The sequence below is a fragment of the Numenius arquata genome, chromosome 7 (genome assembly GCF_964106895.1).
Source record: "Numenius arquata chromosome 7, bNumArq3.hap1.1, whole genome shotgun sequence".
Taxonomy (NCBI): Eukaryota; Metazoa; Chordata; class Aves; order Charadriiformes; family Scolopacidae; genus Numenius; species Numenius arquata.
In genome coordinates this window covers 61,809,912-61,836,661 of record NC_133582.1, presented here as the reverse complement: position 1 = coordinate 61,836,661, position 26,750 = coordinate 61,809,912, and the positions used below count along the sequence as shown (strand labels likewise).

At 44.7% G+C, this 26,750-nt stretch overlaps 1 protein-coding gene across 6 annotated transcripts in view; it reads left to right on the top strand.

Moving 5' to 3' along the window:
* Positions 1 to 26,750, top strand: part of DYNC1I1 (dynein cytoplasmic 1 intermediate chain 1) — a 169,164-nt gene that overhangs the window by 58,022 nt on the left and 84,392 nt on the right. For 4 of the 6 annotated variants that reach the window (XM_074151118.1, XM_074151115.1, XM_074151116.1 and 1 more), the window contains one exon: positions 25,623 to 25,712. In XM_074151118.1, coding sequence (XP_074007219.1) covers positions 25,623 to 25,712 — 90 coding nt within the window. The remainder of the gene's footprint in view (positions 1 to 25,622; positions 25,713 to 26,750) is intronic. The other 2 variants (XM_074151117.1, XM_074151114.1) reach the window with 1 other exon arrangement.

The window sequence follows — 26,750 nt, the reverse complement described above, 5'->3', positions numbered from 1 at the left end:
TTCTCCTGAAATGCATTAACTTAAAGTTAATGAACTTTCACTAGAGCTTTTTCCTGTTACTTGCTGCCGTGAGGCATCAATCAGTATCGCAACAGTAAGTGCTAGTTTAGGGTGGGTGACATCTTCAGAAGGAAGGATGCAGCTGAGGAGGTGAAGGGAAGTGGCTATTTAGAGCTCAAGCCATCAATTAAATTACTCAGTGATAAAGTCACTGTCTTGTTCTTCAGTGGTGTTCATGTCATGTTGCTGTGTGGGGAGGTGGTGATGCATCATTGCACTTTGTGATGTTGTATCAGCGCTGGGGATATTTTGGGACTGTGCCAACATTCTGCAAACTTTGCAGGCACGAGATGCTATAATGAACAAGAGAAATAATTACTAAATTAACCCTCCCCTTACACTGGGAGCCAGGACTGGAACTCAGCTTTCGTTTAAGTGCATTTCCCAGAGTGACAGAAGCGGCCTCCTCAGTGCTACTAAAACCACATTCTCTGGATGACTGGAGAATGTGTTTTAATGCATCTTTATGCCTGCTTTGGGAAGTGGCATTATGTTTTTCACTGCACTTTTGAAACCTTTCAACGAATGCTATAAATAAACAAAACTAGTGTTGCTTCTTGTTGTGGGCTACTGCTAGCAAGCTGAGAGCCCCCCAGACCTCAGCGTAGCTGTCTTAATTCCTGGCCTCCACCTAAAAATCTACTCTGATTTGAAAGGAAAGGGTGAGATGTCACTGACAGTTCCCCTGGGAAGGTTCTCAGAAGGTGTTTGGAGGCGATGGCGAGTCCAGCAGAACTGGGAAAATAGGGACATTCGAAAGAGGGGCTAACCATTTGGAGAAGGGAAGGACTCATGAGCCCCCAGTTTACTTCGTGAACTGACTTGCCCCACTGCGCTGCCTGGCACAGTAAGCCTAGAAACGTTAGTGAGGCCGCTCTTACACGCCTAGCTAGGACAAAAAAATCTGTGCTCTCTCAGCCGGTCCTGGCTGTAGCAACGTACAGAGTGAACACCTAAATTCCTGTCATTAACCACATCTCTCGCCCAAGAACTGCTGCCTCTGAGTTTTGTAGACTCATGCTGTGGGGGACTGTAGCAGGCGCTGAAAGCCATTTTACTATTAACTACTGGCATGAAAATACCATCCTAAGTATATGGAACGCATGATTACAGTGGCATTAATTAAAAATCCTTATCAGTCTACCCTGTTGCCAGTGCCTGAAGAGGTTTCTAAGGGATTTCACCAGCAGCACTGTAAATTATTTGTCAATGAATGATGAAAACACTGGATTGTTTATACTTCAGGGATTACCCTATTAATAAGCAACTGCCTGTCTTCCACTCCTCTTAATTTTTTTTTGCCCCCTTCAGGAAGGTGTCTAAGGTGGGGGTCCATTGTGGGAGTCAAGATATCATGGTTATATTTCAAAAGGCAAGCCAAAGCCCTTAGATTTGGACTCCAGCTGAGAGAAGCACACATTTAGAAATTACAACATTGGTATTGGCTATCTGGAGCTGTAGGAAGTGGCTGAGAGCTGGCAGTCAATTAAAACTGGGCTGGAGTTCAATATCAGAGTTATGCTGCCTGTTTTCGTAGGATGTGTTTGAATCCCAGGCTATGCTGCAATATGGTTTTGATGTAGAAGTATGTAAAAAGGAAATGTAACCCTTAAGAAGCTGTCTGCATTTTCTGGTACAGACAGGTTGTTCTACATAACTCTAGTTCAAGACCATATTTGGGCTGGAAAGTCGCACCCCACGTACTGCGATGCCGATTCTGACCCTATTTTGTGTGGCGTAAACATGGGGTAAAACTGTTAACTTTGCCCCTTTGAGCAAGGAGCTGTGTTACATGAGTATCAGAGCATGACCAAGGGCTGTCTTTCTGTCTCTAGCACGATGCCGGCGTTGGCACAAGTGCTGCCAGTGGCAGAAATAAGAGATTGTGCTTCTGTCCAACAAGGGAAGATGTAATCCTTGTACTCTAGAAACAAACATGGATTTTTTTTTTTTAACTCACACAGATCGGGACCCTGGAAGTAATTTGCCCTTTCTGCTTGCTGTGAGGTGCCCAGAGCTGTTAGCACTATCGCATTCGGTGTTCACTGGAATATTCTTGCTCTTATCAGACAAAGCAGATCAGATTTGTATTCCAGAGACCTGTTATTTTTATATTTTTTTTTCCCCCAGTATGGTTTGGGGCTTGTAATAAGAGCACTTGGGAGCATTTGCAGCACTGTTGGGTATGCATGAAAAATACCACCTCCCGGCCCCATGAGTTGAGGAACAAGTTTCGGAAAGGAATATTTGCCCTAAGGTCCTTCCCCAAAGACACTGAAACTAATTAAAAGGCTCCCATTAACTTCAAGAAGCTTTGGCTCCGATCCCTGGTGGTTTTGTTTTCGGAGAGGGGACTGTGGCCACGGTTTCCAAGCGGCGGTGCGAGGCGGCCGAGCTCCGGTGGCCTTCCCAGCAACGGGGGACCAGGCCGCGAACGTGTAAAACAGATTCGCCTGTTTACAAAACCCTTCTCAGATGAAACCGTTTAGGCTCACTTTAAAAAGAAAGGGAATAATTGTTCCATTTGCTTTAAGGGTTAATTACGCTGGCTAACTAGGCTATGCAGTAAGGAAAGGATCCAGGGATCTTAGGCCTAGGAGTGAAGTCATGCCCCTTACCAGTAGAGAAAAGAATGGTAATTGCCCGCTGTGAGTACGAACATATTTTGCTGGCTAGCAAAGAAATGGCATTGACAACTGGCAAATCCACTCTGCTGAGGAAAAAATGTATTTTTGAGGCAGGCACACAGCCAGCGTTTTCGTTCGGGAAGTCTCATAAGTGGAATCAAAACTCTTGCGGAGGTAATATGAAACTGTGCGTTAGAAGGTTGTTTTTTTTAATCCCACATTTAATTCTGTCAACATTTCATGCTGGAATAAGAAAAATATTTCTTAGGTTGGTTTTAGTCAATTCCCCTCATCTTTCCTTTTCCGCCCCCCCCCCTCAGTTCCTTTCTCTACCCCTCTCCTCAAGATTTCTTTCAGTGACATATTTGTTCAGAAAGCAGTGGTCCTTAGGAAAATGGTGATATGGCCTCCTCTCAGACGTGCCGTGCGAGCAGCGTCGTGCATTTTGAACTTGGCCTTGAATTGTGGACATGCTGAAGACCAAGGGTTCACCCAGAAAGGGTGGTCCTGGTGGACAAGTGGCAGGTCTGGGGAGCAGCAACCCATCTGATGCACCCGTGTCTTCTACGGTCCTTTCCTTACACGGTGCATCTAACAGCAGTAGGCACAGAAATTAACTGTTTTAGTGTCTTTATGGATAGAGACCTACGGTCATGTCTGTAAATACATTTAGGCCTTATTTAGATCTCAGATAAGCAGTCTTTGTAATTGATTCTCTGCAAGCCTCAAGGTGGCCATACTGGGAGTTGTTTGGTATTGAGGTCTTCTGAAAATCTTCTCTACGATGTAGATTTGCACCCAATCTTTTTTAATGTAATTAAGAACTGAGCCCTTCTGAAATATTTACCCTCTGCCTTTGAGCTTAAGGATTTATAAGGAGCTGGAACTTTGGCTCATAAATCTGTATACAGGCACTTAAACAAATAGCCTGGTTACCCAAAGTGCTGAGCACTCAGCCTTTCCGGTTGATTTTCTTGGGTTTGGCCTAAAAAAAGGCCTATAGAGCCGAGCTCCCATTCTTTCCTTCCCTCCCACACTTTTTAGTGGTTTAAACTGTGTTACTCTCTATAGAGCTTCACTTTGCAGTCACGTCTGCTGCATTTCCTGTATATCACTTGCAAAGTGAATCGCTAAAATATGTTGCATGCAGAGTTTGAATTCACAGGTATCCTGCAATTGCCAGAACTTGATGTCCTTTTAGTACCAAAAGCTTCATTTCAGCGAAATTCTTCGACAACTCCCTTTTTAGCTAGACCTCTGCTACTCTTTGTGCCTGTCCTGCTCTCAGCGTGCTTCAAGGTACAGCTTGTAGTTGGTGTACGCTTTTGGTATATATTATTATATATATTATATACATTACTTTGGTAATAGGAATTAGCCTAGGGTCACCTTCTTACTTTGTAAGAACAGCTTTTGATTACCAGTTCCTTCTTGCCATCGGACGGAATTTTATCCATAGAAGTGAAATTTCTCAAAACCATTTGTTTTAGTAATTTGTTTTGCCAGCCATTACTCTTTCTTATAACTTGAACGCTGCAATAAATGCTCTTTTGCTTAAGATTTAGCTTAGAAAGTCCATTTTGTTCAGTTTTCTGATCTTTGTTGATGCTGTTTGGTGTGGTCCTTTATCACAAAGAACCTTAGGGGAAATAAAATAAGTATCTGATGCCATAGATGTCTAACTGAGCATCTTTCTTTCCCTTGTTTTTAAAAGACTTTATAAATTGAGCAAACATTGGTTTATTCAGCCTATTCTATTTGTTACAGAACAAGTAGCATAATAAAGTACAAATGTGCAATAAAAGTTGTGGAAGAGCTTTTGGGACAGGAGCTATAGAAGGCATTAACGTGGACTTATTTATGGGTGAACTTTTAAAAAACTAGTTGGAGGCAGGAAATAAATGTTTTATTTTCTTTACAAATTATTTGCTTTGTGTTAGAGTTTTCTGTTCTGGCAGTTTTGTGATGGCACTACAGTGGCAAAACAGAGAACAAAATAAAAATTCCTGAAATTCTTTAAAGAGCAAAAAAAAAATCTCAGATGATTGTTAGTGCCAGGAAGAAAAAAAAAAAAAAAAAAGAAGATATTTGAATAGTCTGTCTGGATTTCCTCTAAACAAAGATGAAAGAAATTTTGGAGGGAACTCTGCTTAGAATGGATTGAGATATTTTTTGCCCTGCATTGTTTTATAGTACTGCCAAAAAAATGTAATTGATGGAGGTAAATACTAAAGATAAAATATATTTGTCATTAACTCTGGGAAATATGTTTTGTCTTTTTACAAAAGCATGTATAATAACTTTAATGGGATTGAAAAGTGAGGGGCAGACAGAAGTCCTCTATGGAGTCAGGGATACAGTGCACCTGCCTACCATTTTATTTGGCCTGGATATAGAGGGCTTTGGACCAGCTTGCCATTAATCTCTCATCTTTCGTTAACTATTCAGAAATTTAATCCACAAAAATACTTTAAGCGCTATATTATGACCCTTTGATTTCTAAATGATTTTCCTCACAGATCTTTTTCTCCCCGTGTGTTTATTGCATTCCTACGTACACAGAAAGTCTGGGTCTGCTAGCAAAGGCCAGGGCGAAGTTTTCTGAACAGAAAAGAGTTCACCCTCACTTTTGAATTGTAAAGCACTTCTCAAGGGAGGCTGGGCCCTCATAAACATCAGAGGAGAAAGTGAGCGTGAACAGACTTAGCCGGGCTGAGCCCTTCAGAAGCAGGGCTGGCTTTATGCCTGAAAGCGCTCACTGAAATTAGGAGAGAGGTGTGAAGTAGAGCTGTGCTCCTGGTGTGTGAAACAGGCCTCTGAATGGAAATGAAATGTAGAAGGGGGTTCTAGGTGTGTTTCGTTATCATAGGCTCTGGAAGAATTACAGATGTAAAAGAACAGCCCTTTCTCTTTGCTCCTACAGATAGCTACAGCTCCAGTCAGAGGAGGTTGGTCTCAGGCTGTCAAAAAAGGACAAGACAGAGACCTCGGCTCCAGACACCGTGAGGGTAGTTGTTTGTTCAGAAATGCATTTAGCATTTTATTATTAAGCGCTGGTAATAGGAAGGTCTGAATAAAAAAAAAATCCCACAGATTCAGCTTCTGTCCAAAATTCAAACAACTCATATTTTTGAAGATCCAGTTAACTTCATTTTTAGTTAGTTTTCACAGAATCACAGAATGGTCGAGGCTGGAAGGGACCTCAGGAGGTCATCTCCTCAGCATTTTCCTCTGTTACCTTTTGGGCTTGAGCAGCTTGAGCAGGTTTTTATGTGAAACAAAAATGCGAGGAAGCTGCAAAATACTGTCTCTGACCTGGATGAAACCTGAATGATGTGGAGATTTGAGAGCTAAAAGATTTTCTTGGGAATTCTCCAGTGTACTTTCAGAAAAAAAAGAATAGGTCTTGGAATGAAGTCCTCTAAACTTTGGAGAAACATCTAAACTCTGGGACAGTCACCAAAACCAAACTTAAAAAAATAAGAGAGTATTAAAATGCAATGAATGTTTATGAAAGAGGCAAGATTGACATCTGTGGGCATCAAACATCTCTGCTTAAGAAGGGAGCTGTTGGCAGCATGGGTTTAGTCAGGGCTGAGCTGATGTAGTGCTTTTCCTCAGGTGAACTGTGCCCCCTGTGTCCACAAACTTTTAATTCTTCCATTCTGCTGAAGGATCACTCCAAAAAAAGTCTCAATATTCACTGTCTAGAGCATTAGAAAATCTAGCTGGTGAATTTTTTTCATTTACGTCAACGGAGATTGTGATTTTTGTTATCTATTTCCATTCCCCTTTATTGAGTCTTTCCCAAAGTAGCTGATTGAGTGTTACTTTGGTGTCATTGCTCTCAGAAGCCAACTGGGACAGTACACGTGATGCCTGGGCAGTTTCACCTCTCAGTCTGACCTCTTGTGATCTTCACCCATGGTTTCTTCTCCTCACACATGTGGGTGGCTCTCGGAGCCACCTACCTCCAAAATCACAGTTTCTACCACCCAAAGCATTTCAGAGGTACACCTGAACTTTTGTTGAGAAAGCTTGCTTCTGAAAATAAAAGGGTAATTCAAGATCATGTCCTTTTTCTGAGACAACCAACCCACGTATCAGCTATTGTAAACACCTGTCCTTTCAGCTTGGAGGGACAGACTCAGCTCTTCACCCCATTCCGTTGCACTCCTCTACTGGAAATAGATTACGGACCACTTCAATAATTGCTTTCTTTTGTTTGTTTGTTTTTAGTTAATAGGAAAAAACAGGAACATTCTAAACCCAGTTCAAAGGGAACTTGGTCATCTCCATTTCCCCATCCAGGAGAAAAGGGGTAAAAATCTGTTTTGAGTTTAGCTATCAACCTAAAAGTAAATTCAATTAAATGTGAAAATGTTTGAAAGCCGAGTTGTATTTCATTCCGACTGCACTGCTGATTTAAATGGGGTGGTGGAAGGGGGAAAGGGCTTAAATATTCAGAGTTTTTATGATTAAGTATCCCCCACCCCACCTCCTTGGGAAACAAAAGGCAAAGCATGTTTGGAACAGCTTGGTGCTGCTGCGCTTCAGGGCCCCAATGCCTGTTGTGTTGAGGAGTAGCCCAGAGGAAGGTGATGGGCTGAGCCACACCAGTGAATGTATGTGCTTGCTCATGCATACTAAGCATTGTACATATATGTTATATATGTATATATATATGTTACAGTGGACTTCCCAGGCAAATGAAGGAAAAGAAAATAAAAATGTTTCCTGAATTTAAAAAAAGCGTGCTAATGGAAGAAAACGCCATTTGAATGATCAGTGGGCAGAAGGAGAATAAAGCTATTTAGAGTTTTCCAAGGGCAGGGAAAGCAAGCAAGCCTGGCCTTTAATTCTGAATTCCATGGGCAGGACAGGGAGGGAAGTGTATCTCTGGTATTTATTTCATGTGAGGATTTTGTACTCTACAAGTCGTCTGTGTCACTAATTTATGTGGAGTATTCTTTGCTCCTTGCAGGCTCAGCAGGGTGACTGAGATCCCAGCTGAAATGAGAAAAATTACGTGCATAGAGATGAAGGCTGCCATTCACCAACATGTAACAAAAGGAAATAGTGTGAATAAGCATGTTCATATTCAGCCTACCCAGGAAGTCTGGCGTTAACAGCAAAGCTGCCATCAGCCTGGTGTTGTCTTCAGGCAGCGGTACTGGTTCTAATGCAGATCTTACTCACGTTCCTGGCGCTAAAGACCTCCAGTTGGTCACTTACACAGCCTTTTTTGTAATGTGTCAGATCGAAATATGGAGCCCTGGTTTCAATTCTCATCTCGGACACTCGGGCTATGTCCTTTTGTTGTCAGGAGGGTTCATGGTTTGAGCTGAATACCTTGGTGCTCCCTTTTGCCTGACTGTTGACTTGCAGTCTGGCACAACCATGAGAAACACAGGGTGGGAACACAGTGAGACACCAATCTGAGCTCAAATCCCACCTCCACAAGCAGAATGGATGTAGCTGGTTGAAGCCCCATAAAGCCAGGAACGTGAGCAGACATCCAGACATAGCTGAATAAGGAAAGGGTCAACACATCCCGAACTGGGGATTTGTGAAGTGGGAAATGATACAAAGATGGGCTACAAAGATGAGGAGGGGACTGGAACATCTCTCTGATGAGGGACTTAGGTCTTTTTAGTCTGGAGAGGAGAAGACTGAGGGGGGATCTGATCAATGCCTATAAATACTTCAAGGGTGGGTGTCAGGAGGATGGGGCCAGTCTTTTTTCAATGGTGCCCAGGGACAGGACAAGAGGTAATGGGCACAAACTTGAGCATAAGAAGTTCCATCTAAACATGAGGAGGAACTTCTTTCCTGTGAGGGTGGCAGAGCCCTGGAACAGGCTGCCCAGAGAGGTGGTGGAGTCTCCGTCTCTGGAGACATTCAAAACCCACCTGGACACGTTCCTGTGGGACCTGCTCTGGGTGACCCTGCTCTGGCAGGGGGTTGGACTGGATGATCTCCAGAGGTCTCTTCCAACCCCATATCATTCTGTGATTCTGTGATGGACAGACAGGACAGACCAAGCACTGGGCCACCCACTGAGGCACTGGTATCCGGGTCCAGCCAGAAGGTATCACGGGGGGACTGTGAGTGCTGTTGCATCAAACTATGGGAGGAAGCTGGGATGGTAGTAATATTTCTGTGCCGCTGATGAAGCTTACCTGGAGCACGCTATCTGCTAGATTAACCTACGCTGATTTTGCATCCATTTGTATGGGAAGGCGTGCATTTTTAACATTAATTCTGCTGTCTGTTTAAATGAGACATGCTTTACAATGTAATTAAGAAGCCCTTCTTTTTGCACAATTGTCAGCTCGCACTTTTCCCACTTTGCTAATGCCTTCAATGCACAAAAGCCATGAAGAAAATCTTTCCGTGACACGATGGCATTACCAGCTCTTTTCAAGTGGGAGGACTGTACTCCTACACAGCAGATTTTCCCTGTGTTGTGGTATTCATGCAGCAAAGAGCTGTACTTCTGAAGGGTTTCTTGTTTAAGCTCTTTCATGCTTCTTGCCTTGGAGACTTCTTTTAGACTTGTAGCCAAGAGGAGGTCAGGAAGTGCTCCACGCTGCAGCTTCTTTTGCTGTATATGTTTCTATGTGGTTCTCCACAGATCCATGGAACACATTCCCTTCCATCTCTCTCCCTTTCAGAGTAGTTTGTTTCATTATTTGCAGATGGAAAAATGACAACTTGACAAACAGGGGAGGATCTTTTTATTTAAATCGTCGTCTTTTTTCAGACTCCCATGTAATCTAATGGGGTGATACTGAGAATGCAAAGACTGATTGGGTTTTATTTGCCCAAGTGCATGAAAAATGAACTTCCGTGCACATTTCCATGGGAGGTTATTTTTAGCTGTCATTCTGCTGGTGGAATTTGCTCATCTTTGTGACTTTCCGATTTGACCAAACTGGTGCCTTTACTGCCTTTGATTTTAGTGGGCTGAGTTTGGCTTTATAAATTCTGCATTTTCATCGCTTTTGTACTTCTTTTTTTCATTGCTAAGCACACAGAGTAACAACCAGGGATAAATGAAATCTTGAAAAAGCCGCTAGGAATTCAGCAGCCCAAACCAGCCCGTCTAGCCCAAGACACACAAGCTTCATTCCCCAGTTTTGTTTATTCTTTTCCTACCACGGTTTACAGCCAAAACACACTAGCTGTGCTCATATCCCAATCACAAAACCAGGAAAGACTTTCTTGAACCGCTAAGCCTTTGTCTGACACATTCAGATTCATTTAACTGTGAGCACAAAGTTAATCAAGTTTCACAAAGATCTGGGTGTGATCTTGGTCGTGTTAGTATGAGCTCTGAAAAGTGGTGGAGTTTGAGAGCACTGTCCTGCCTGCTGTTTGCGCCAAGCTGCTTCTCTTGTGCTTCTTTCCCTGCTATTACGGGCTGAGAGAGTTGGGGGGTTCAGCCTGGAGAAGAGAAGGCTCCAGGAAGACCTTAGAGCCCCTTCCAGTCCCTAAAGGGGCTCCAGGAGAGATGGGGAGGGACTCTTGATCAGGGAGGGGAGTCATAGGACAAGGGGAAGGGTTTGACACTGAAAGAGGGGAGATTGAGATGAGATCTGGGGAAGAACTTCTTTGCTGTGAGGGTGGTGAGAGCCTGGCCCAGGTTGCCCAGAGAAGCTGTGGCTGCCCCATCCCTGGAGGGGTTCAAGGCCAGGTTGGAGGGGGCTTGGAGCAACCTGGTCTGGTGGGAGGTGTCCCTGCCCAGGGCAGGGGTGGGACTGGATGATCTTTAAGCTCTCTCCCAGCATCCCAGATTTCTAGCGCAGCAACAGAGCTTTGGAGTGCCTTGTGTCCATGAAAGCAAGCAATCACTTCATAGCACCATATACTGTCATGAGTCTTTACTAAGAGCCAAACCCCTAAACTTTCCTGTATCCTATGTTATTGAAATAGGTGTTTTTACAGAAATTGATGTCACAGAATCAAACTAAAATGCTTCTTTTTTTCTGTGCTTTGCTCTGAATCATGGCTGTTACTGCAGTATAACAGAGTTCTGCTGTTATCTTCCACCTTCTCCCTCCAAAAACCAACCCATAAAAAACCTGTCTGGCTTTTAGCCACCTGGTTGTAGTTAGTTTCTTATTTTAAAATAGCTTTCAAAATAGATCAGACATTACACCCTTAAAAACAATTTTCCCTGTAGGTATTGAATATCAGACAGGGCTTGTAGTAATAACTGATAGGTATCTAGAATAATCTTCAGTGTGGACTGAGACTACAAAGATCTGTCAATCACTGCGTTTGACTTTAAACACAGATGATTTGAATTCGTGTTAGCAGCATGAGGAAGTCAAAAAGATGGAATGGTGCTGTCGGAGAAAAGATGATAGGATTACCTCTGCTGTTAGCCTTTCCTGCTACTTGTTTGAGATACTAAATCAAGGTGAAGTTTATGAAAAAGGCTGCAACAGGGGTTTCTAACTCTTCAGTCCTGCTGGGATTTTCCTATTATAAATCTGCTGTCAGAAGTAAGTGCTTTACTTGTGGCTTAATTTTATGCAGGCCCAAACACCTTGGTTCAACACGTTTTGCCAGAGACAATCTTGACTGTCTTAATGCAACAGAGTCCTCATTAACAGGGGCCTGTGAAAAAGAAAAATGCACACATGCCCTTTTGTCGCTGGTCATTCCTGGGCAGTCCGATGAAAACTGAAATAAAACATAAATCCCGAGGTGGCGTGGAGCCGGTGCGGAGACAGAAGTGTTTGAATCACACAGCTTATGTGAATTATCCTTCTTGAAGAACATTACACTCCACCTCTTGAATGAAGCTTCATTAATGTGGTGGAAAGCTCACAGTTTCTATTTTGTTCTGCTGCGGCTGCTGAATTGAGCGCTACCCCCAGTGCCCACCCCAAAGGAAACACCTCTGTTGTGGTGATTTTTTCCTTTTTTTTTTTATCCGACTCTATAACAGCACAATTGACAAAGACAATGGTTTCTGGGAAGCTGGTCAGACTTGCTTGAGCGGTTCATTCTCCATGCAAGGGCCATCGAGACAGATTGGTAGCACTTTGCAAATCATAATGCATTTGTCCCCGTCGTTTGGAGTTCTGCAAAAATAAAAAGTCAGCATCAGGCCTCAAAAATGATAAATGCCCATTTGCGTATTTCTTCCTAATTTTAGTGCTGTCTGGTGTACCGGGCTGTGTTTCAGATCTGCACTGAGTAGATTTGTCATTGGTGTCTGTTTTCTCGTTCTCAGGATGTGGATGGAAAATTTGCTTTCAGGCACTCAGTACTGGACATAGGACTTTAAATCGGTGCCATCTAAAAGAAATTATGAACCTGAAGTCATAGGAGAGGGAATCTCACGTCACAGGAAAAGAGATCTTGCTATTACTGTGATGAAAGGTGTCCTTACCCCCAACCCAGCATGTGCTTCTGTGTTGCTTTTATATCAGATTTGAAAATCCTCACTCAACCTAGACTGCATCCCTCAGGCAGTGACGGTGTAAGGGTCAGGCTCAGAAGGAATCCCCTTTTTCAGTTAGTGCTGTGAAATTTGAAATTTCAAAATATAATTTTGTTCCAGGTTGAAAGAAGACTCCAATCTACTGAAGTACTGAACTTTAAGTAAAATTTTGCCTTATTTTCCAGCCTGGTCGTTCAACTCATTTATGTTAGTGACATGGTTTAGTGATGTTTTTATCAGTTAGGTTGATGGTTGGACTAGATGATCTTAAAGGTCCCTTCCAACCTAGACAATTCTATGATTCTATGTTTTAACAAAACCAAAATATTTTCATTTTGATTTGCTTTATGTTGTATTTTAGGGTAGTCTAAAAGTAAAAAAATACAAGAAGTACTTTTTAATGGAAAGTCCCCAAAAATCCATTCAGAAAATGTGGTAATAAGGCCATTTTGATATTGCCAGAATTGTCTCTTTCTTTTGCTTTTCTTTGATATCCCTCTCCTCCCCCTTACACAAAGAAAGTGTCACCATTTTGCGAAAGACTCAGATTTTATAGAGCTGCACCTTTTTGATGGGAGGTCGCTCTGCTGTTGCCGGCTTTTGTGATGGGCTCCCGATGGAGCGGTCAACTGAGGAGACCAAATGTGCTTTGAATTCTCTCCGCAAAGCCCTTCGCCTGCAGTGAATCCATGGGCATGTATGTGCGCTGGGCTCCCTCAGGTCAGGGGGACCACCTCCTTGCTGCCTGGCTCGGGGAACCCAGAGTTAACGAGTGTAAACCCCACGGCTGCGTTACAATCCAAAGGATGTAGGGGCTGAAGTTCACCAGCAAACTTCTTTCTTTTGTTTTCCGCTAAAAAAAAAAAAAATATCAAAAGTCTCTGCGGAGATGCCTTTTCAAGTGAGGGACTATGAGGTAGCATAATCCAGTTTATTTTCTCTTTGTTTTCATGTGGTTCTCCTGACTTAATACCCCTGTCTAGAGCCGAGAGCTCCCCAAAGCTGGCTGAAGAGAGGGTCTTCACAGAGTTTTGGGAGAAAGGGGAGGATTTTGATTTACAGGCAGGGCACTTCAAAGCATCGATTTTCCAGATATAAAGTAGCCACAGAAGTGATTTTCCTGGTGAGTCTGAACTGTGAAGTGGGAAAAGGGAGGCATATTCCAGTGAGTGGTTGGGCTGCAGTTTAATTTTCCCCCGTGCCCCCACGGCAGATGCCGTTTGGATGTTCCAATCATCCAAAGCTACTCAACTCTGGTGAGCTTAAGCCCAGGAAAACATACCTGATGCAGCCAGCTGCAGTGGGTAGACGGGTGTTTAACCAGAGCAATTGGGAACCTGGGGGGTGGGGGATGGTTTTTACTGGGTTGTTTTTTTTTTAATTAGCGTCTTACAACCCAAGTTCTCAGAAAAACCTTGAAGCGTTGATCTAGAATGCAAATCAGAGGGCATTTCTGTGTCAGACAGGTATCTGCAGGTGGGTATGGCTCTCGGCGTGCACAAGTCAGGGATTTTTTTGATATCTGCTTTGGGAGGAGCGATGCCAGGGAGGCTGGAGAGCGGCTAGGAGGAAGGAAGAGGCCTTCCCGGAGGAGGGGGGGGACTTTGAAGCGTGACCCCGAGCAGAACCAGGGTGGGCAGCAGGGTGCCCTGGCTGTGGTGACAGGAGGGGAAGGCAAGGGGCAGGGAGGAGGAGGAGGATGCGCAGGCAGGGGGGCTGCTGGCAGCCGGAACAGCAATGCCCGGAGCCCGGGGGTCTCCAGACAGGTTACAACAAGTAGTTTGGGGGCAAAACCAGCCAGTGTTTTTTTTAACAGCTGGTTTGACATAATGAAGGCTGAGCAGCCTCCACAGCAGCCCCAGGAGGAAGCAGCAGCTGAAGGAATCAGGAGACCAGGGTTTTATTCCATCATCTGCAGCTGTTTCAGGAGTGACTTTGGGGACACACCTGATGTCCTTGCATCTTGGGTTCCACCCCCACGAAAGGTATTGCTCACCTTGATACCCCCCCCTGAAACTGAGATGCCAGAAGCGGAAGCCTCTCCCAGTGTAGTAGGACAAAAACCACTGGAATTAAAATATGGCAAGTTCAAAACTGTTGGAGGGAATTCCTTTTTCACATGTGCTGATGCAAATCAGGGCTAACACCAGTGACTAAGGTGAACTGGCGTCAGTGGGAAACCAAATTAAGCGGGGTCTGTTGATTGCCCATATAAGTAGTAAGCACACACTCATCGAGCCCTGAGCCAGCTCTTCTTCTGTAGTTTAATTTTTTAATAAAACAATTTTTTGCCCGCCTTTTTTAAGACAAACGTTGAAATGAACCTTTGTTCATGTAAAATGCATTTTGCCATATGACTAATGGTTATTTTTAAAGCGCTGAGCAAAGTGTGTGCATGTGTGTGTCAGGGAGACAAAGAGAGGGAGCCTTTGTGTATTTGCTGTGGTAATTGTTTATGAATATAGTTGTTTTTTCCAGTTATCCTTTCCAATTATGATACATCAGCAGTCTTGTCTTGGCTTCTCTCTGCTGAGGTTTGCGTGCAAGTGTAGAGATTTATGCTTTCAGATATTTCAGTTACAAAAGTGTATGCTACACCTTAAGCACTGATTTTTATTCTTAAAGTGCCATAGAGCAGAGAGACAGAAATTTGTGGAAAAGACGGAGTTAAAAGTTAAACCATGGTCATGCCAGCAACTATGTGGCCATATGGCTAATTTCAGGGCCTTGGTCTGAAATATTATTTCATATCCAAAAAATAAAGGGGAAAGTCTGAAAGGCCAGAAGTCATGCTAATGCCTGTAGGAGAAGCTCAGCCCAGAGTCAGGGATGGAGAATTTGACTTAAGGCATGGTAGAGCGGCGTCACGGAAACACGGTATGGAATGGAGAATTAATTTCTTCCACAACAGCAAGATTTTGTAATCTTGCTCAAGTAAAAGGATGGTGGAAAATAGGAGACATGGCCTGTGTAGTATAAAGTCATTTGCACTTGGAATAAATGAATCTACAAAGTCCTAGCCCTGTATGTCAGCAGTAAAAATCCCACAGACTTTATTTGGTTTACATTGTACTTAAGGTTTTAAGTACCTGGTGCCCAGCTGAGGCAATGGTCTTCTGTGACTGATGTCCAAATCAGGCACTGTGTAAACGCCAGATACATCATAGAATCATAGAATCGTTGAATAGTTTGGGTTGGAAGGGACCTTTAAAGTTCATCTAGTCTGACCCCCCTGCCCCGGGCAGGGACACCTCCCACCAGACCAGGTTGCTCCAAGCCCCCTCCAACCTGGCCTTGAACCCCTCCAGGGATGGGGCAGCCACAGCTTCTCTGGGCAACCTGGGCCAGGCTCTCACCACCCTCATAGCAAAGAAGTTCTTCCCCAGATCTCATCTCAATCTCCCCTCTTTTACTGTAAAGCCATTACCCCTTGTTCTATCGCAATGGGCCTTGCTAAAAAGTTTGTTCACATCTTTCTTATAAGCCCCCTGAAAGGCTGCAATAAGGTCTCCCTGGAGCCTTCTCTTCTCCACCCCAACTCTCTCAGCCTGTCCTCACAGCAGAGGGACTCCAGCCCTTGGAGCATCTCCATGGCCTCCTCTGGCCCCATTCCAACAGGTCCATGTCCCTCCTGTGCTGAGGACTCCAGAGCTGGAGGCAGGACTGCAGGTGGGGTCTCCCCCGAGCGGGACAGAGGGGCAGAATCTCCCCCTGGCACTGCTGGCCACCCTGCGGGGATGTGGCCCGGGACAGGGTTGACCTTCTGGGCTGTGAACGCATGTTGCCAGCTCATGTCCAGCATTTCATCCACCAGAACCCCAAGTCCTCTGCAGGGCTGGTCTCAATCCCTTCATCCCCCAGCCCATGTTGATTCTGGGGGTTGCCCACATCATTTGTGCGTTTAATATGAAAGCAGCTTTTGTTTTACAGTTGCTGCTAGTGCCATAGGTCATGGGGACTGGTTTTCATTAACATACTTAGGCTTTTGTGATTTAACACTATTACATGATCTGAGTGTTTGAAAATGACTTGAGCAGGCCCAATCCACAGAGTCTGCCACGTGTCTCAGTGCCCTTTCCCAGGGCAGGAGCTGTTTCCTACTGTTGGCACGACGGGATTTCTTCCAGCAGCACAGCGGGAAGAAATCCTTCCAGGTTTCAGAGGCTGTGAAAACCTGCGTGGTTTAGCAACCCCTTCTTCACCCACAGAAATGAAGGGTCTCCGTCGCTTTCTTCCTCAGGGATAACACCACCGCAGTCATACTGTAGCAGGATATTTTAAATTTATGCTGTTGGGATTTGGAGCTAGAGGTCCGTAAATGCTGCTGTGAGGCTTCTGCCGTTGGACCATTATTTCACGCTGGCATTTTTATTTGAAGGCCCAACCATCGCCAAGAGAAAGAAACTTCTGTACTTCTCTTCTTGTGTTACATCTTCCAACTGGAATATTTCCAAGCACAACAGAATTGAACATGAACTCTGGGGAGGGAGGAAGAGGAGAAAAGGGAATCAGCTAGAGGAGATGACAACTGCAGTGGGGTGCTCTGCAGTTTAGTTCTCTGGGGACTGAAAAATGCTTTCAACCAGTGTGATGTTGCAACAGTCCAAAAGAGGAGAGAAAAATCCATGTCTGGTCTAGACCGACCAGAAACTAAAAACAAGGGACACTTTGAATTCTGAGACTCTCACCACAACTGAAAACTGTGCTCAGGCCAAGTAGCTGGAAAATCAGTTTCTTGGGTTAGAGAAATGCTTCCCTGAAGAATCAGAAGCAGCTTTCCATTTTAATTGGTAAAGAAACGATGGCATTCTGAAGCATCGGTTCTAAGACTTGAACCCGGTGCAAAGGTTTGCAGTCAGGGCTGTGAAGAGATTTGGTTCGTTTCATACAGAGCTCAGCGAAATGCTACCGTCAAAACATTTTATTTTTTCTGTGACATTTTCTTGCCATTTGGCTGCGACAGACTATCATTTGTCACAAAATGGAAAAACCAAATCTGTCTCCGTCATGTACCAAAGAGAAATCTGACTGTCAGGAAGAGGCACAGGGGCTGAGGGGTGAAACCCTAGATCAGGAGAAGGTTATGAGAGATCATATACCAGGAGACCTGAGAATCCCCCAACCAGGGGTAATTGAATGCAGTAATTGTTAAAGAGAGCTTTAAAAAGAAATGTTGAGTAAAAATTACTTACGGGGTGCTTGTTTTAAGAAGGAAGTGTAGTAAATTTCAGGACAAATTTTTAAGTGGCAATAGGACAGGCACGGCCTACGCTGTAGGCAAAATAAATTTTCTGAACTAAATGACTCTTTTCACTCAGGCTGCAGTGTTTGTCTGCGGGGTGAAATGTGTGTTTCCCCCAAGGAGGGCTGAAGCCTGAGAGGAGGTCTCTGGGGACCATAATGGTCATAACGCGTGGCGGTGCCACCTGCTCCTCATGGGACGATGGGTGAACTGTGCAGTGATTCGCGTGGCAGAACGTGGGGTGGAATCGGAAAACCCTTCTTGGATGTGGCAGGGATATGTGAGTAGTATTTCATTTTGCAAGAAACAAGAAAACTTAGGGTTTTTTTTCTCTTAGTCCCACACTTTTAGAAACTGGTGTATCATTAGCAGTCTCCTCGCTGTGGAAGATATTAGGCTAAATATGGTAATTCCAGGGAAAAGTGCCCCCCTGCATTCTTCTGGATTAAAGTGATATATTTGTCAAACATTATATTATTTTATGATTAAATTTTAAAACAAGATTTTCTTCAAAAAGATTCAGTCAATATACTTGAGTCTGGTAAAAGTAATATGATTCATCCAGACCATATTTTATCAGTATTTGAAGCCCCTCTTTTACAAAAGAGCACCGCAGCACCTCAAGATAACAAAAACCAAGGGAGTTTGATGGTGCTAGGCAGACTGATCTTGTAGTGCTGTGATTTGTCCTTGCTCTTGCTGAATTGCAGTCAAAGAATATGCAGACAGACCCTTTTTTTTCAATTAAAGACCGTATAGGTAGAAAGTGAAGGAAGAATGTCACGTCTGTTTGGGTCTCTTAAGTGCTGTGGCCGTATGATAGCTCCAGATTCATTAACCTGATTTTATCCTTTCTTTTCCTTATTTTCATCTGATGACCATTAGAATGCACAACTTCTCTGTAGTGCTTTGTAAAGACAAGATGACATGTTGGGAATGTGCCATATCAGGGATGGGGAACTCTCCGGGGAGACCTTAGAGCCCCTTCCAGTCCCTAAAGGGGCTCCAGGAGAGATGGGGAGGGACTCTGGATCAGGGAGGGGAGCCGTAGGATGAGGGGGAAGGGTTTGACACTGAAAGAGGGGAGATTGAGATGAGATGTGGGGAAGAACTTCTTTGCTGTGAGGGTGGTGAGAGCCTGGCCCAGGTTGCCCAGAGAAGCTGTGGCTGCCCCATCCCTGGAGGGGTTGAAGGCCAGGTTGGAGGGGGCTTGGAGCACCCTGGTCTGGTGGGAGGTGTCCCTGCCCAGGGCAGGGGGTTGGAACTGGGTGATCTTTAAGGTCCCTTCCAACCCAAAGCATTCTATGATTCTATGATTCCTTGCTTTGGCTAGCTGAAATGCGTTTTAGGAGGCAGCTGCCTGTTGCCAAGAAGAGCCCACAAGCAAGAACGTTTCCATCTGGGATGACTAGCGTGTGCCCAGTGTACGTCCAGTCTCACATCCCACTCTGCAAACAAAATCCACTGATGAATTAATTCTCCTCTCGCTTCAAAGGGCAGTCAAAAGATGAAAGTGAAAAACTGGACATCTTTCAAAAAATTACATTATATGAAAAATAGGTCATTCAGCCAGATTGCAAATCATAGATTTTTCAAAAATGTGAAATGTCAAGCAGTCCTATTTGAAAAAGTATGTGTTTTCTTGCTTGTTTCATATTTTGTTAGTGATGGAAGAAAAGTATTCAAAAAGAAAAAGACAGGGTTTTAAGTCCTTCTCAGGATAATGCCAACAATATTCAGCTTGTTTGGTTCAGGCTACGGCGACATAAACACGATGCAGTCCTTCCTCAGTTTCTAATCCTTTCGTAACAGAAACAGCAAAATTAATTTGAACAGTTGTAAATATAAAAGTGATGCAACAGTTCCTGGTATTTCACAGCTGCAGATATCAAGTCTGCTTCTTGTAAAGACACTTGATTTTATTGAATATGTCATATGCGTGGCTGATCCTTCTCGTGCGTTGAAGGAATGTGGATGCTGATATAAAACCCCATATAATACCCCACTGGCTTCTCACATATCAGTGACTCAGGCAATGAAATATATAATTGTGATGCTAATTAAATTGCTATTTTTAAGATACATCTTTAAGAAAGGGATTGTTTGTACCTACCCAGAATTAAAAACAGAGCTGTCAGCCTAATTCAGTGTAACTGTCAATACTTAAAACAATACACAGAAGCTGCAACTTCTTAGCTACTCTCAGAGGTGCAGGGCTGAGGAGGTGTAAATCCTGCCCCCAAGATGAATGTAGAACATGCTGCCTGCCATTTAGCTGGTGGTACATATATTAGCAGAACAGAGGCCTATAATTACTTAAATCCTCCAAAAAATTAAGTGTTTAGTAAACTGTTTGAGCAGTACCGGCGCTAACTGCCTAAAACTGGCAATCCAAAACTCAAACAAAGAAAATGTTGACCCAAGCGAAACAGGATTAATCTCAAGAATTAAAACCCTAAGCCAGTGTCACGTGCAGTCCTCTCAGATGTAATTACATATTGTATTCTAGTTTATCCCGAATGGGCCTGGCATGTTTTTCCATGCTGTAAAAATAAATCCTCTGTGCTCCCTGTGAGCGTTGGGTCCCATTCAGCCCATCTGGGCATTTCTTCTGCAGGTGCCGGGGGGTTGCCCAGGGGTGCACAGGGCTCCCCACTCCTTGTACTGCAGTTGCAAAGCTGTGATCCATCCTTAAGGAGCCCAAGGCAAAGGCCAGGCACAGAGCAGGCTCGTTGGGCAACATTCGGAAACTAGTACTTTACACGCAGATTAAACAAAACCAGGTTTGTAGGGAGAGCTCATACTTTTTTATTAGAGCGACTTCTATAGTTGGAAAAAGCAGGCAAGCTTTTCGACAGACAAGACCACTTCTGGTCTGGAACAGAGGCAGGGGGGTTCAAAGCTGAGTACAAGCTGAGAACAATTGCTTTGCTTTTACTCCATCACGTTAAACAAGGCACTGTTGGGACTGATTGGGTACCTCCTGGAGCCTGGAGAGCCTCCTAGAACCTCATCAAGCTCTGAGTTAAGAAGAAAGGGTGTTTGGCTCAGCTATGTCAGTCTGTATTAATCCCACATATGGCTCCACCAGCCTCAGCAGACAGATGTCGCTAACCTAAACATTTAATGATCAATGCCATTGAGGAGTCGTTTATTTACAATAAAAGGCAGGATGGCCTTAAGTGGGCAGGACTCTAGGCTGAAACTCTGAAGTCAACCCTCTATTCTGCCCTCAGCTGCTGGTCTACTGAGTGATCTACAGCGAGCGGCTGCTCCTGCCTGGTAATGGGCATGGTAAAACTGCCCTCCTCACAAAGCCCTTTGAGATCTACAAAGGAGAAGGGTTACACAGCAGCCGTACACTTCATTACTAGCTCTTTTTCATGTGGTTCCTTTAATAGACATTTGGGTTCTGATTTAGATCTTCTGAACAGGGTGTAACGCTGCTGCTGCTGCTGGTAGCAGCTCTGTGTTTGCCAAATGTGACTATAAGACTCCAACTACTGCTATGTAAGCTGTTAAAAAGTTCTATCTCTAAACTTCCCAGGGTCAGATATGCTCCTAAATAGGGAAGGGCTGTTTGCGTTCGGGAATAGAGAACTATCTTTATCTCCCTGGGCAATTGACTGCAATGGGACATCCAGTCTGAGGGGGCACATGTGGAAACGAATAGCTGTGTAGACACTCACAGATTTTCCCGATGTATAATAAATGTTACCATTTTCACAATTTTTGCACAGGAAAATGAATGCCAATGCATTTCACATTATTCTGTAATGCACGTGTGTGTGCACAGCCAAAGGTACAAATGCATAACCCTAATTAGGCACAATGGCAAATGAATGTACTGTGAACATATGTGAGTATGCATACATTGGCATTAAATAGTGCATAATATCCAAAAAAGCTATGGCAAATAAACATTCAGGTTGCAAAGCCAAGCAACATTGGATATTCCAGAATGCAGGTTTCCTGGGCATCCTTAATTAGTCCTTTTGAATATTTATGATGATACAGTTTGAATTACATGATAATGTGTAAGGATTTTTTGTTTCCTTAACAGATCCTTGTTTCAACCAGTCAATGGGGAGGCAGTTTTTTAACCCTTCTGGTTTTTATCTTTTCGCCATTTGGTGTTCTGGCCTCAGGTGTCCTGTTAATAATGCACATGGTCCAAGCGTTATGCTGAACACAGAAAACATTCATCCCCCTCCAAGCTTTTGTTTCTCCGGTGCTCCCATGACAGCACCTTAATGTGCCCCAAATCCCACTGAACGTCTCTCTGCAACCCATCTCTGCAGGGGGAGAGTGCTATTACCTCCACAATATTATCGCCATCGTGCAAAAGCACTGAAGCACAGGGAGAGAAAGGGCAAAAAATGTTGGAATGAGGACTTTCGGCGAAAGCGGAGCAAGAGGTGTGGGAGCTTTCGCAGGCGTAGCATTTCCTGAGCACTTTCTCTGCTCAAAGCATGAGCCCAGTTGACTTCAGCTCTCGGCACTTCTGCATTTCAGGCCCCAGGTGTCTCCTGTTGAGCACCCAGAAAATGAGGCCAAGCACTCAAGAGGGAGGAAATTCCAGAATGATGTCATCATGCCTACCCGTGGGGAGGGGGAAGGAGCTAATCGTGCCCAGGCAATCCAAATTCTGGCATTTGCTAACATTTTAGCATTTGGCTCACAAACACATTGTTCTTTTAGCTGAGTTTCTCTGTGTGTGTGTATACATTTCTCTGTAAATAAATAAGGACATCTGAACTGTGCCTAAACTGCTAAAAACTGCCTTTCCAGTAAAACTAATTTATTGATGTGTGTGCTCTTGGAAAAAGGCATGGCACGTGTTGTAATAACCTTTACTTACTTTTCCTGCTGCAATTAAATCTAGGGAAATCTAAGGAAACTTGGTTTTGATTGTTCCCAGAAGAGGAAGGAAGTAAAGAAGATCTACCTTAATAGGTGCTGAAGCATCAGTAGACCCCCCCCTCGCTCCAGCCGTGCCTCAGCCATTCATTCTTTTCCTGCTTTAGAAGCAGGAATGGGCTACAGGCAGGGAAACAATTTGGCACCCAAAATCAGGGGGATTGAGGACTTCTAGGGGACAGGGATAAATTTTTTTCACTTCAATCTGAAAACCCGCTACTGAATCTCAAGTTCTACATTTGCTACATTGTTCTGTGGCCATCCATCATCAAATTACAAGTAAGGCATTAAAGACCATGGCATACTGCCTTAAAAATCCCAAGATTTTTAATTAAATCTTGGTTTGGTTTTGGTTTGCTTCCTGTGAGCTTTCTCAAACCCTTCCCCTTCTGAAACCTCCCTGCACAAGGCAGACAGGTTGGAAACAGGTTAAAAATGGAAACCGAAATCCATATGTAAACAGCTGGCTCCAAGAGCTGGTGCTCGAGGGAACAAAAACTTGTAATGCCAGACTCACAAAACTCTTGTGGGAGTTAGCTTTTCATTAGGTATCCACCATAAGTGTGTCTGCGTGCATCTATCTGCGCACCGGTGCGATCCTATCTGCGTCTGTGTGTGTGTGCGCCTGGGGTTATGGAGCCTTCACTCGCTGCGGCGCTGGTCACGCTTCTCTCTCTTCTCACACTTCTCTCTCTTCTCACACTTCTCATCTCCGCTTTGAAACTGGGGGTGCCGCTTTCTTCCATCCATCCCCGTCTCCGCTAGCGCCACAGAAAGACATTGAGGTGCTGCAGCGTGTCCAGAGAAGGGCAACGGAGCTGGTGAGGGGTCTGGAGCACAAGTCTTGTGAGGAGAGGCTGAGGGAGCTGGGGGTGTTCAGCCTGGAGAAAAGGAGGCTGAGGGGAGACCTTCTCACTCTCTACAACTCCCTGAAAGGAGGGTGTAGCCAGGGGGGGTTGGTCTCCTCTCCCAAGGAACAGGCGATGGGACAAGAGGAAACGGCCTCAAGTTGCTCCAGGGGAGGTTTAGGATGGATATCAGGAAAAATTTTTACACTGAAAGGGTTATTAAGCCTTGGAAGAGGCTGCCCAGGGAAGTGGTGGAGTCACCACCCCTGGAGGTATTTAAAAACCAGGCAGACGTGGTGCTTAGAAGATATGGTTTAGTGATGGGTTTTGTCAGTGTTGGGTTGATGGTTGGATGCGATCTGAAAGGTCCCTTCCAACCCAGGCGATTCTATGATGGCAGAACGACCACTTTTCCCCCCCTCCTGTGTGTGTACAGCAGCTGAGGTTTTCTCACTGTCTCTCTGATGAGGGTGTTGGATGTTATCTAACTTTCAGCCTGTGGACAGAAGAATGTGTTTACCCAGCTGAACTGAAACTCCCTGACCTTGTCTCTAAAAGCTCTTCTCTATAGATACCCTTCTGTATAGGGTACGTAGGGAAACGTCATTGCCAAGGGAAGCATCGTGAACACCCTGCTTTCACTCCGCTCTGAGGGGCTGTTTCCTCTCATGGTCTGAGAACACCCTGATCAAGGGGTGGCATTCATTAGCAGTGCTTTTAGTTCTGGAAATGCCTCCCCATCTATGCCGGCTTCTTCCTCCCTTCCCAGCCTGGGGAGCACACGGTTATCCCTCCTCCCTGATGGCTGGGGAGCCAAGATTTCCCTCTTCTCCTGGCCACAGTCGCTGGTGGTAGTGGGGAGCAATGACAGACCTTATGCCAAGATTTCCTCTTTTTCCCAAGAGGGAGAAGCATATCTGCCCATGCCGAGACACTTCCTTACGGTTTGTGGCTAAGCCATGCTCTCCAGCCAAGACGTCAGCTAGCAACACACGCTTCGTGGGCTTCTGGGGGGAGAAGTCCTAGGGTAGGCAACGTGGTGGGAATGGCGTGGTGCCTATTACGTTATTGAAAACAAAATGCAGCTGCACGTTACTGTTGGCTGAAGGCAACTTGTCAGCACCAACAGCTCCCCAAGACTCCAGGACTGATTGCAGCCAGCCTTCGTGGGAGAAGGTGCCAGTAGCCCAGCAGCTGGAGAAGTGTGACGTGTTGCCCCCCACCCCAGGCTGTGTTAAGGGGGCTGTGTGAGAGCAGGGAGGGTGCCTGGAGAAGCCCCGCGGTGACGGGCAGATTGCTCAGGAAGCCCCAGAGGAACCGCAGCAGTATCGCTGACAGCTGAACGCCCAACATGCGTTCTCTCACGTGATGGACCAACCCAGGGCACCTGCAGTGATTGCTATACCTTGACAGTACGTCAAGCTCCAGAATCACTCCGGAATAATTCCTCTGTAGCCCACAGCTTTGCTCATCCTAATTGTTAATTACTGTAACTCACTCTTTTCAGACCAGCTCTATTTTTGATCTTCGTAGTCCACTGACTCTAGAAGGCTGTGGGTCCCTGCCCTCTCATGGGTGCGAGTGGGTTGGGTGCCAGCCCTGGGCACTGGGGAATGAATCACGTTGCTGTAGCTGGGAACGAGTAATGAGGGTTAGGAAGGTTTTGAGCCATTTTGGTGCATTGTTGTCTTTCCGGCTCTGCTGTGTTATGGTTTTGCTCTGGACAATCAGCACCCGTGTAACTTCAAACAGACATCAAGGAAAGGAATGAACGGTTTGCCCTCCTGAATAAAACGAGACCATGTGAGCGTGGGGAGAGAGGGGAAGGAAGAGAGGCATTTGCATATGTCAGGAAAGGTCATTAAAACATCTGGCAGCAGTAACTGACATGTGTCAAATTTTAGTGTTCATTAAATTCCTATTAATGCAAGAATGGTTCTTAAGCTCCAAACGCCACTTTTGGTTGCTGTGTTCCTCGAGTTGATGGCCATGACTTTTCAGAACCGCACCACGCTTGTTTGCTTGCTAGTGGCTTCTGACCTGAGGTCAGATTTCTATTTAACCCCTTCCTGTAGGTCAAGAGACAAATTAATCTGGTGAGAATTGAATTGGAAATGAGGTGTCTGGATAGCAGGTGTCCCAGCCAGGGAATAGCTGCCAGGCCAAAAGATTTTTGCGTCTGTTCTTATGCCATCCAAGAAGTCATCGCCGAGGTCAGGGAGATATTCAGCCGACATCTGGGATGGGAAGTTGCCACGGGGAGCACAAGTGGCAGGTGCCCTGTGTTAGCAGATTATCTTGCAGTCTGGGGGGAAATGTCTGACTATAAATGTAGATGTTTCCATTTATTGTGTGCTTTGCTTTATCTGTGTTCCCCACCAGGTTATACTCGTAAAGGAGACGCACAGTTTCCATCCCCCTTAAAGAGGAGAATCTCACAAATCTTTCTCTTCCTTTTTTTTCAGAGGATGAAGACGATGAAGAGATGGTGGAGCCAAAAGCACAGGATGACTTGGAGACGGAAAATCAAGACCAGAAGCAGGAAGTGAAAGAAGGTACTTTAAAAAATGAAAAGGACTTTGTTACAGCTTTAAAGGACTGAATCCTGCAAGTAGTTATTCTCATAGGTAGTTTCTATTATTGAGAACACTGCGAAATTGAAACAGTCACAAGTTTTATTGATTCAAAACCACAGGAGTGGCATAAAAGCAGTAAGTTGTATCCCAGGGACCCAGCTGGTAGGTCTAAGAAGCTTGTGAAAGGCACAAGGCTTTGGCTGTTTAGAAGCATCCTCATAATTCGGGAACGAAGTAGAGATTCTTGGATTCCAGGGCTGGTGCTTACTTGTCCTCTGGCTCAAATTGCCTGCTTACATGAAAGATTTAAAACACGAATGCCAGGCATTCCAGCGGCTCCATATAGTTGGTTGATCGTCAGAGGTACTTAGAGCCCATACCTGTCTGCCTGCTTGAGAGGGCCAAACTTAAACCTAGTGGTGGTCGGGAATCCTCCAGCAGAAAACCATTTCACTGGAAAATGTTGACTATCAAAATAAATAAAAAAATTTGTAGGAGCTGCCCCCAGGGAACTTAAGGTCCAATTTGAAGCCAGGCAGGTCCAGCCCTTCTATCTATTTCTCTGGACTGAGACACTCTCCAGGGTTACAAGAGACAAAAATTCAGGCTACTGTTTCTTTCTGGTGCAGACAAGAGACACGGGTCAAAGTGGGGCATTATCTTGTGAAAACAAGATAAGACACGTGCAGAAGTGGTGCACTGGGCACAGCAGATGTGCTGGGTGCCTTTTGTTTGCTTCTCTTGGGCTCGTTCTAGCTTTCCTAATTAGAAGAGGGTTGTAAAATTTGGGAACTTAGGAGAGTATTGGCTATTCTGGTGTGTGACCTTGAATAGTCAGGGCTCACCCCTGTGGGGAGTCGGGGGAAAGAGCTGAAATATCAGTAGCTCCTGCGTGTGAGGAAATGAGTTTCTTCTCCAGCATTTCTTGGCTCTGCATTGCCAAGACTGTTCATGATGCTCTTTACCCTCTTGAAAGGTAACTTGCTCCCTCAGGTAGGGCCTGAATCACTTTGTGCT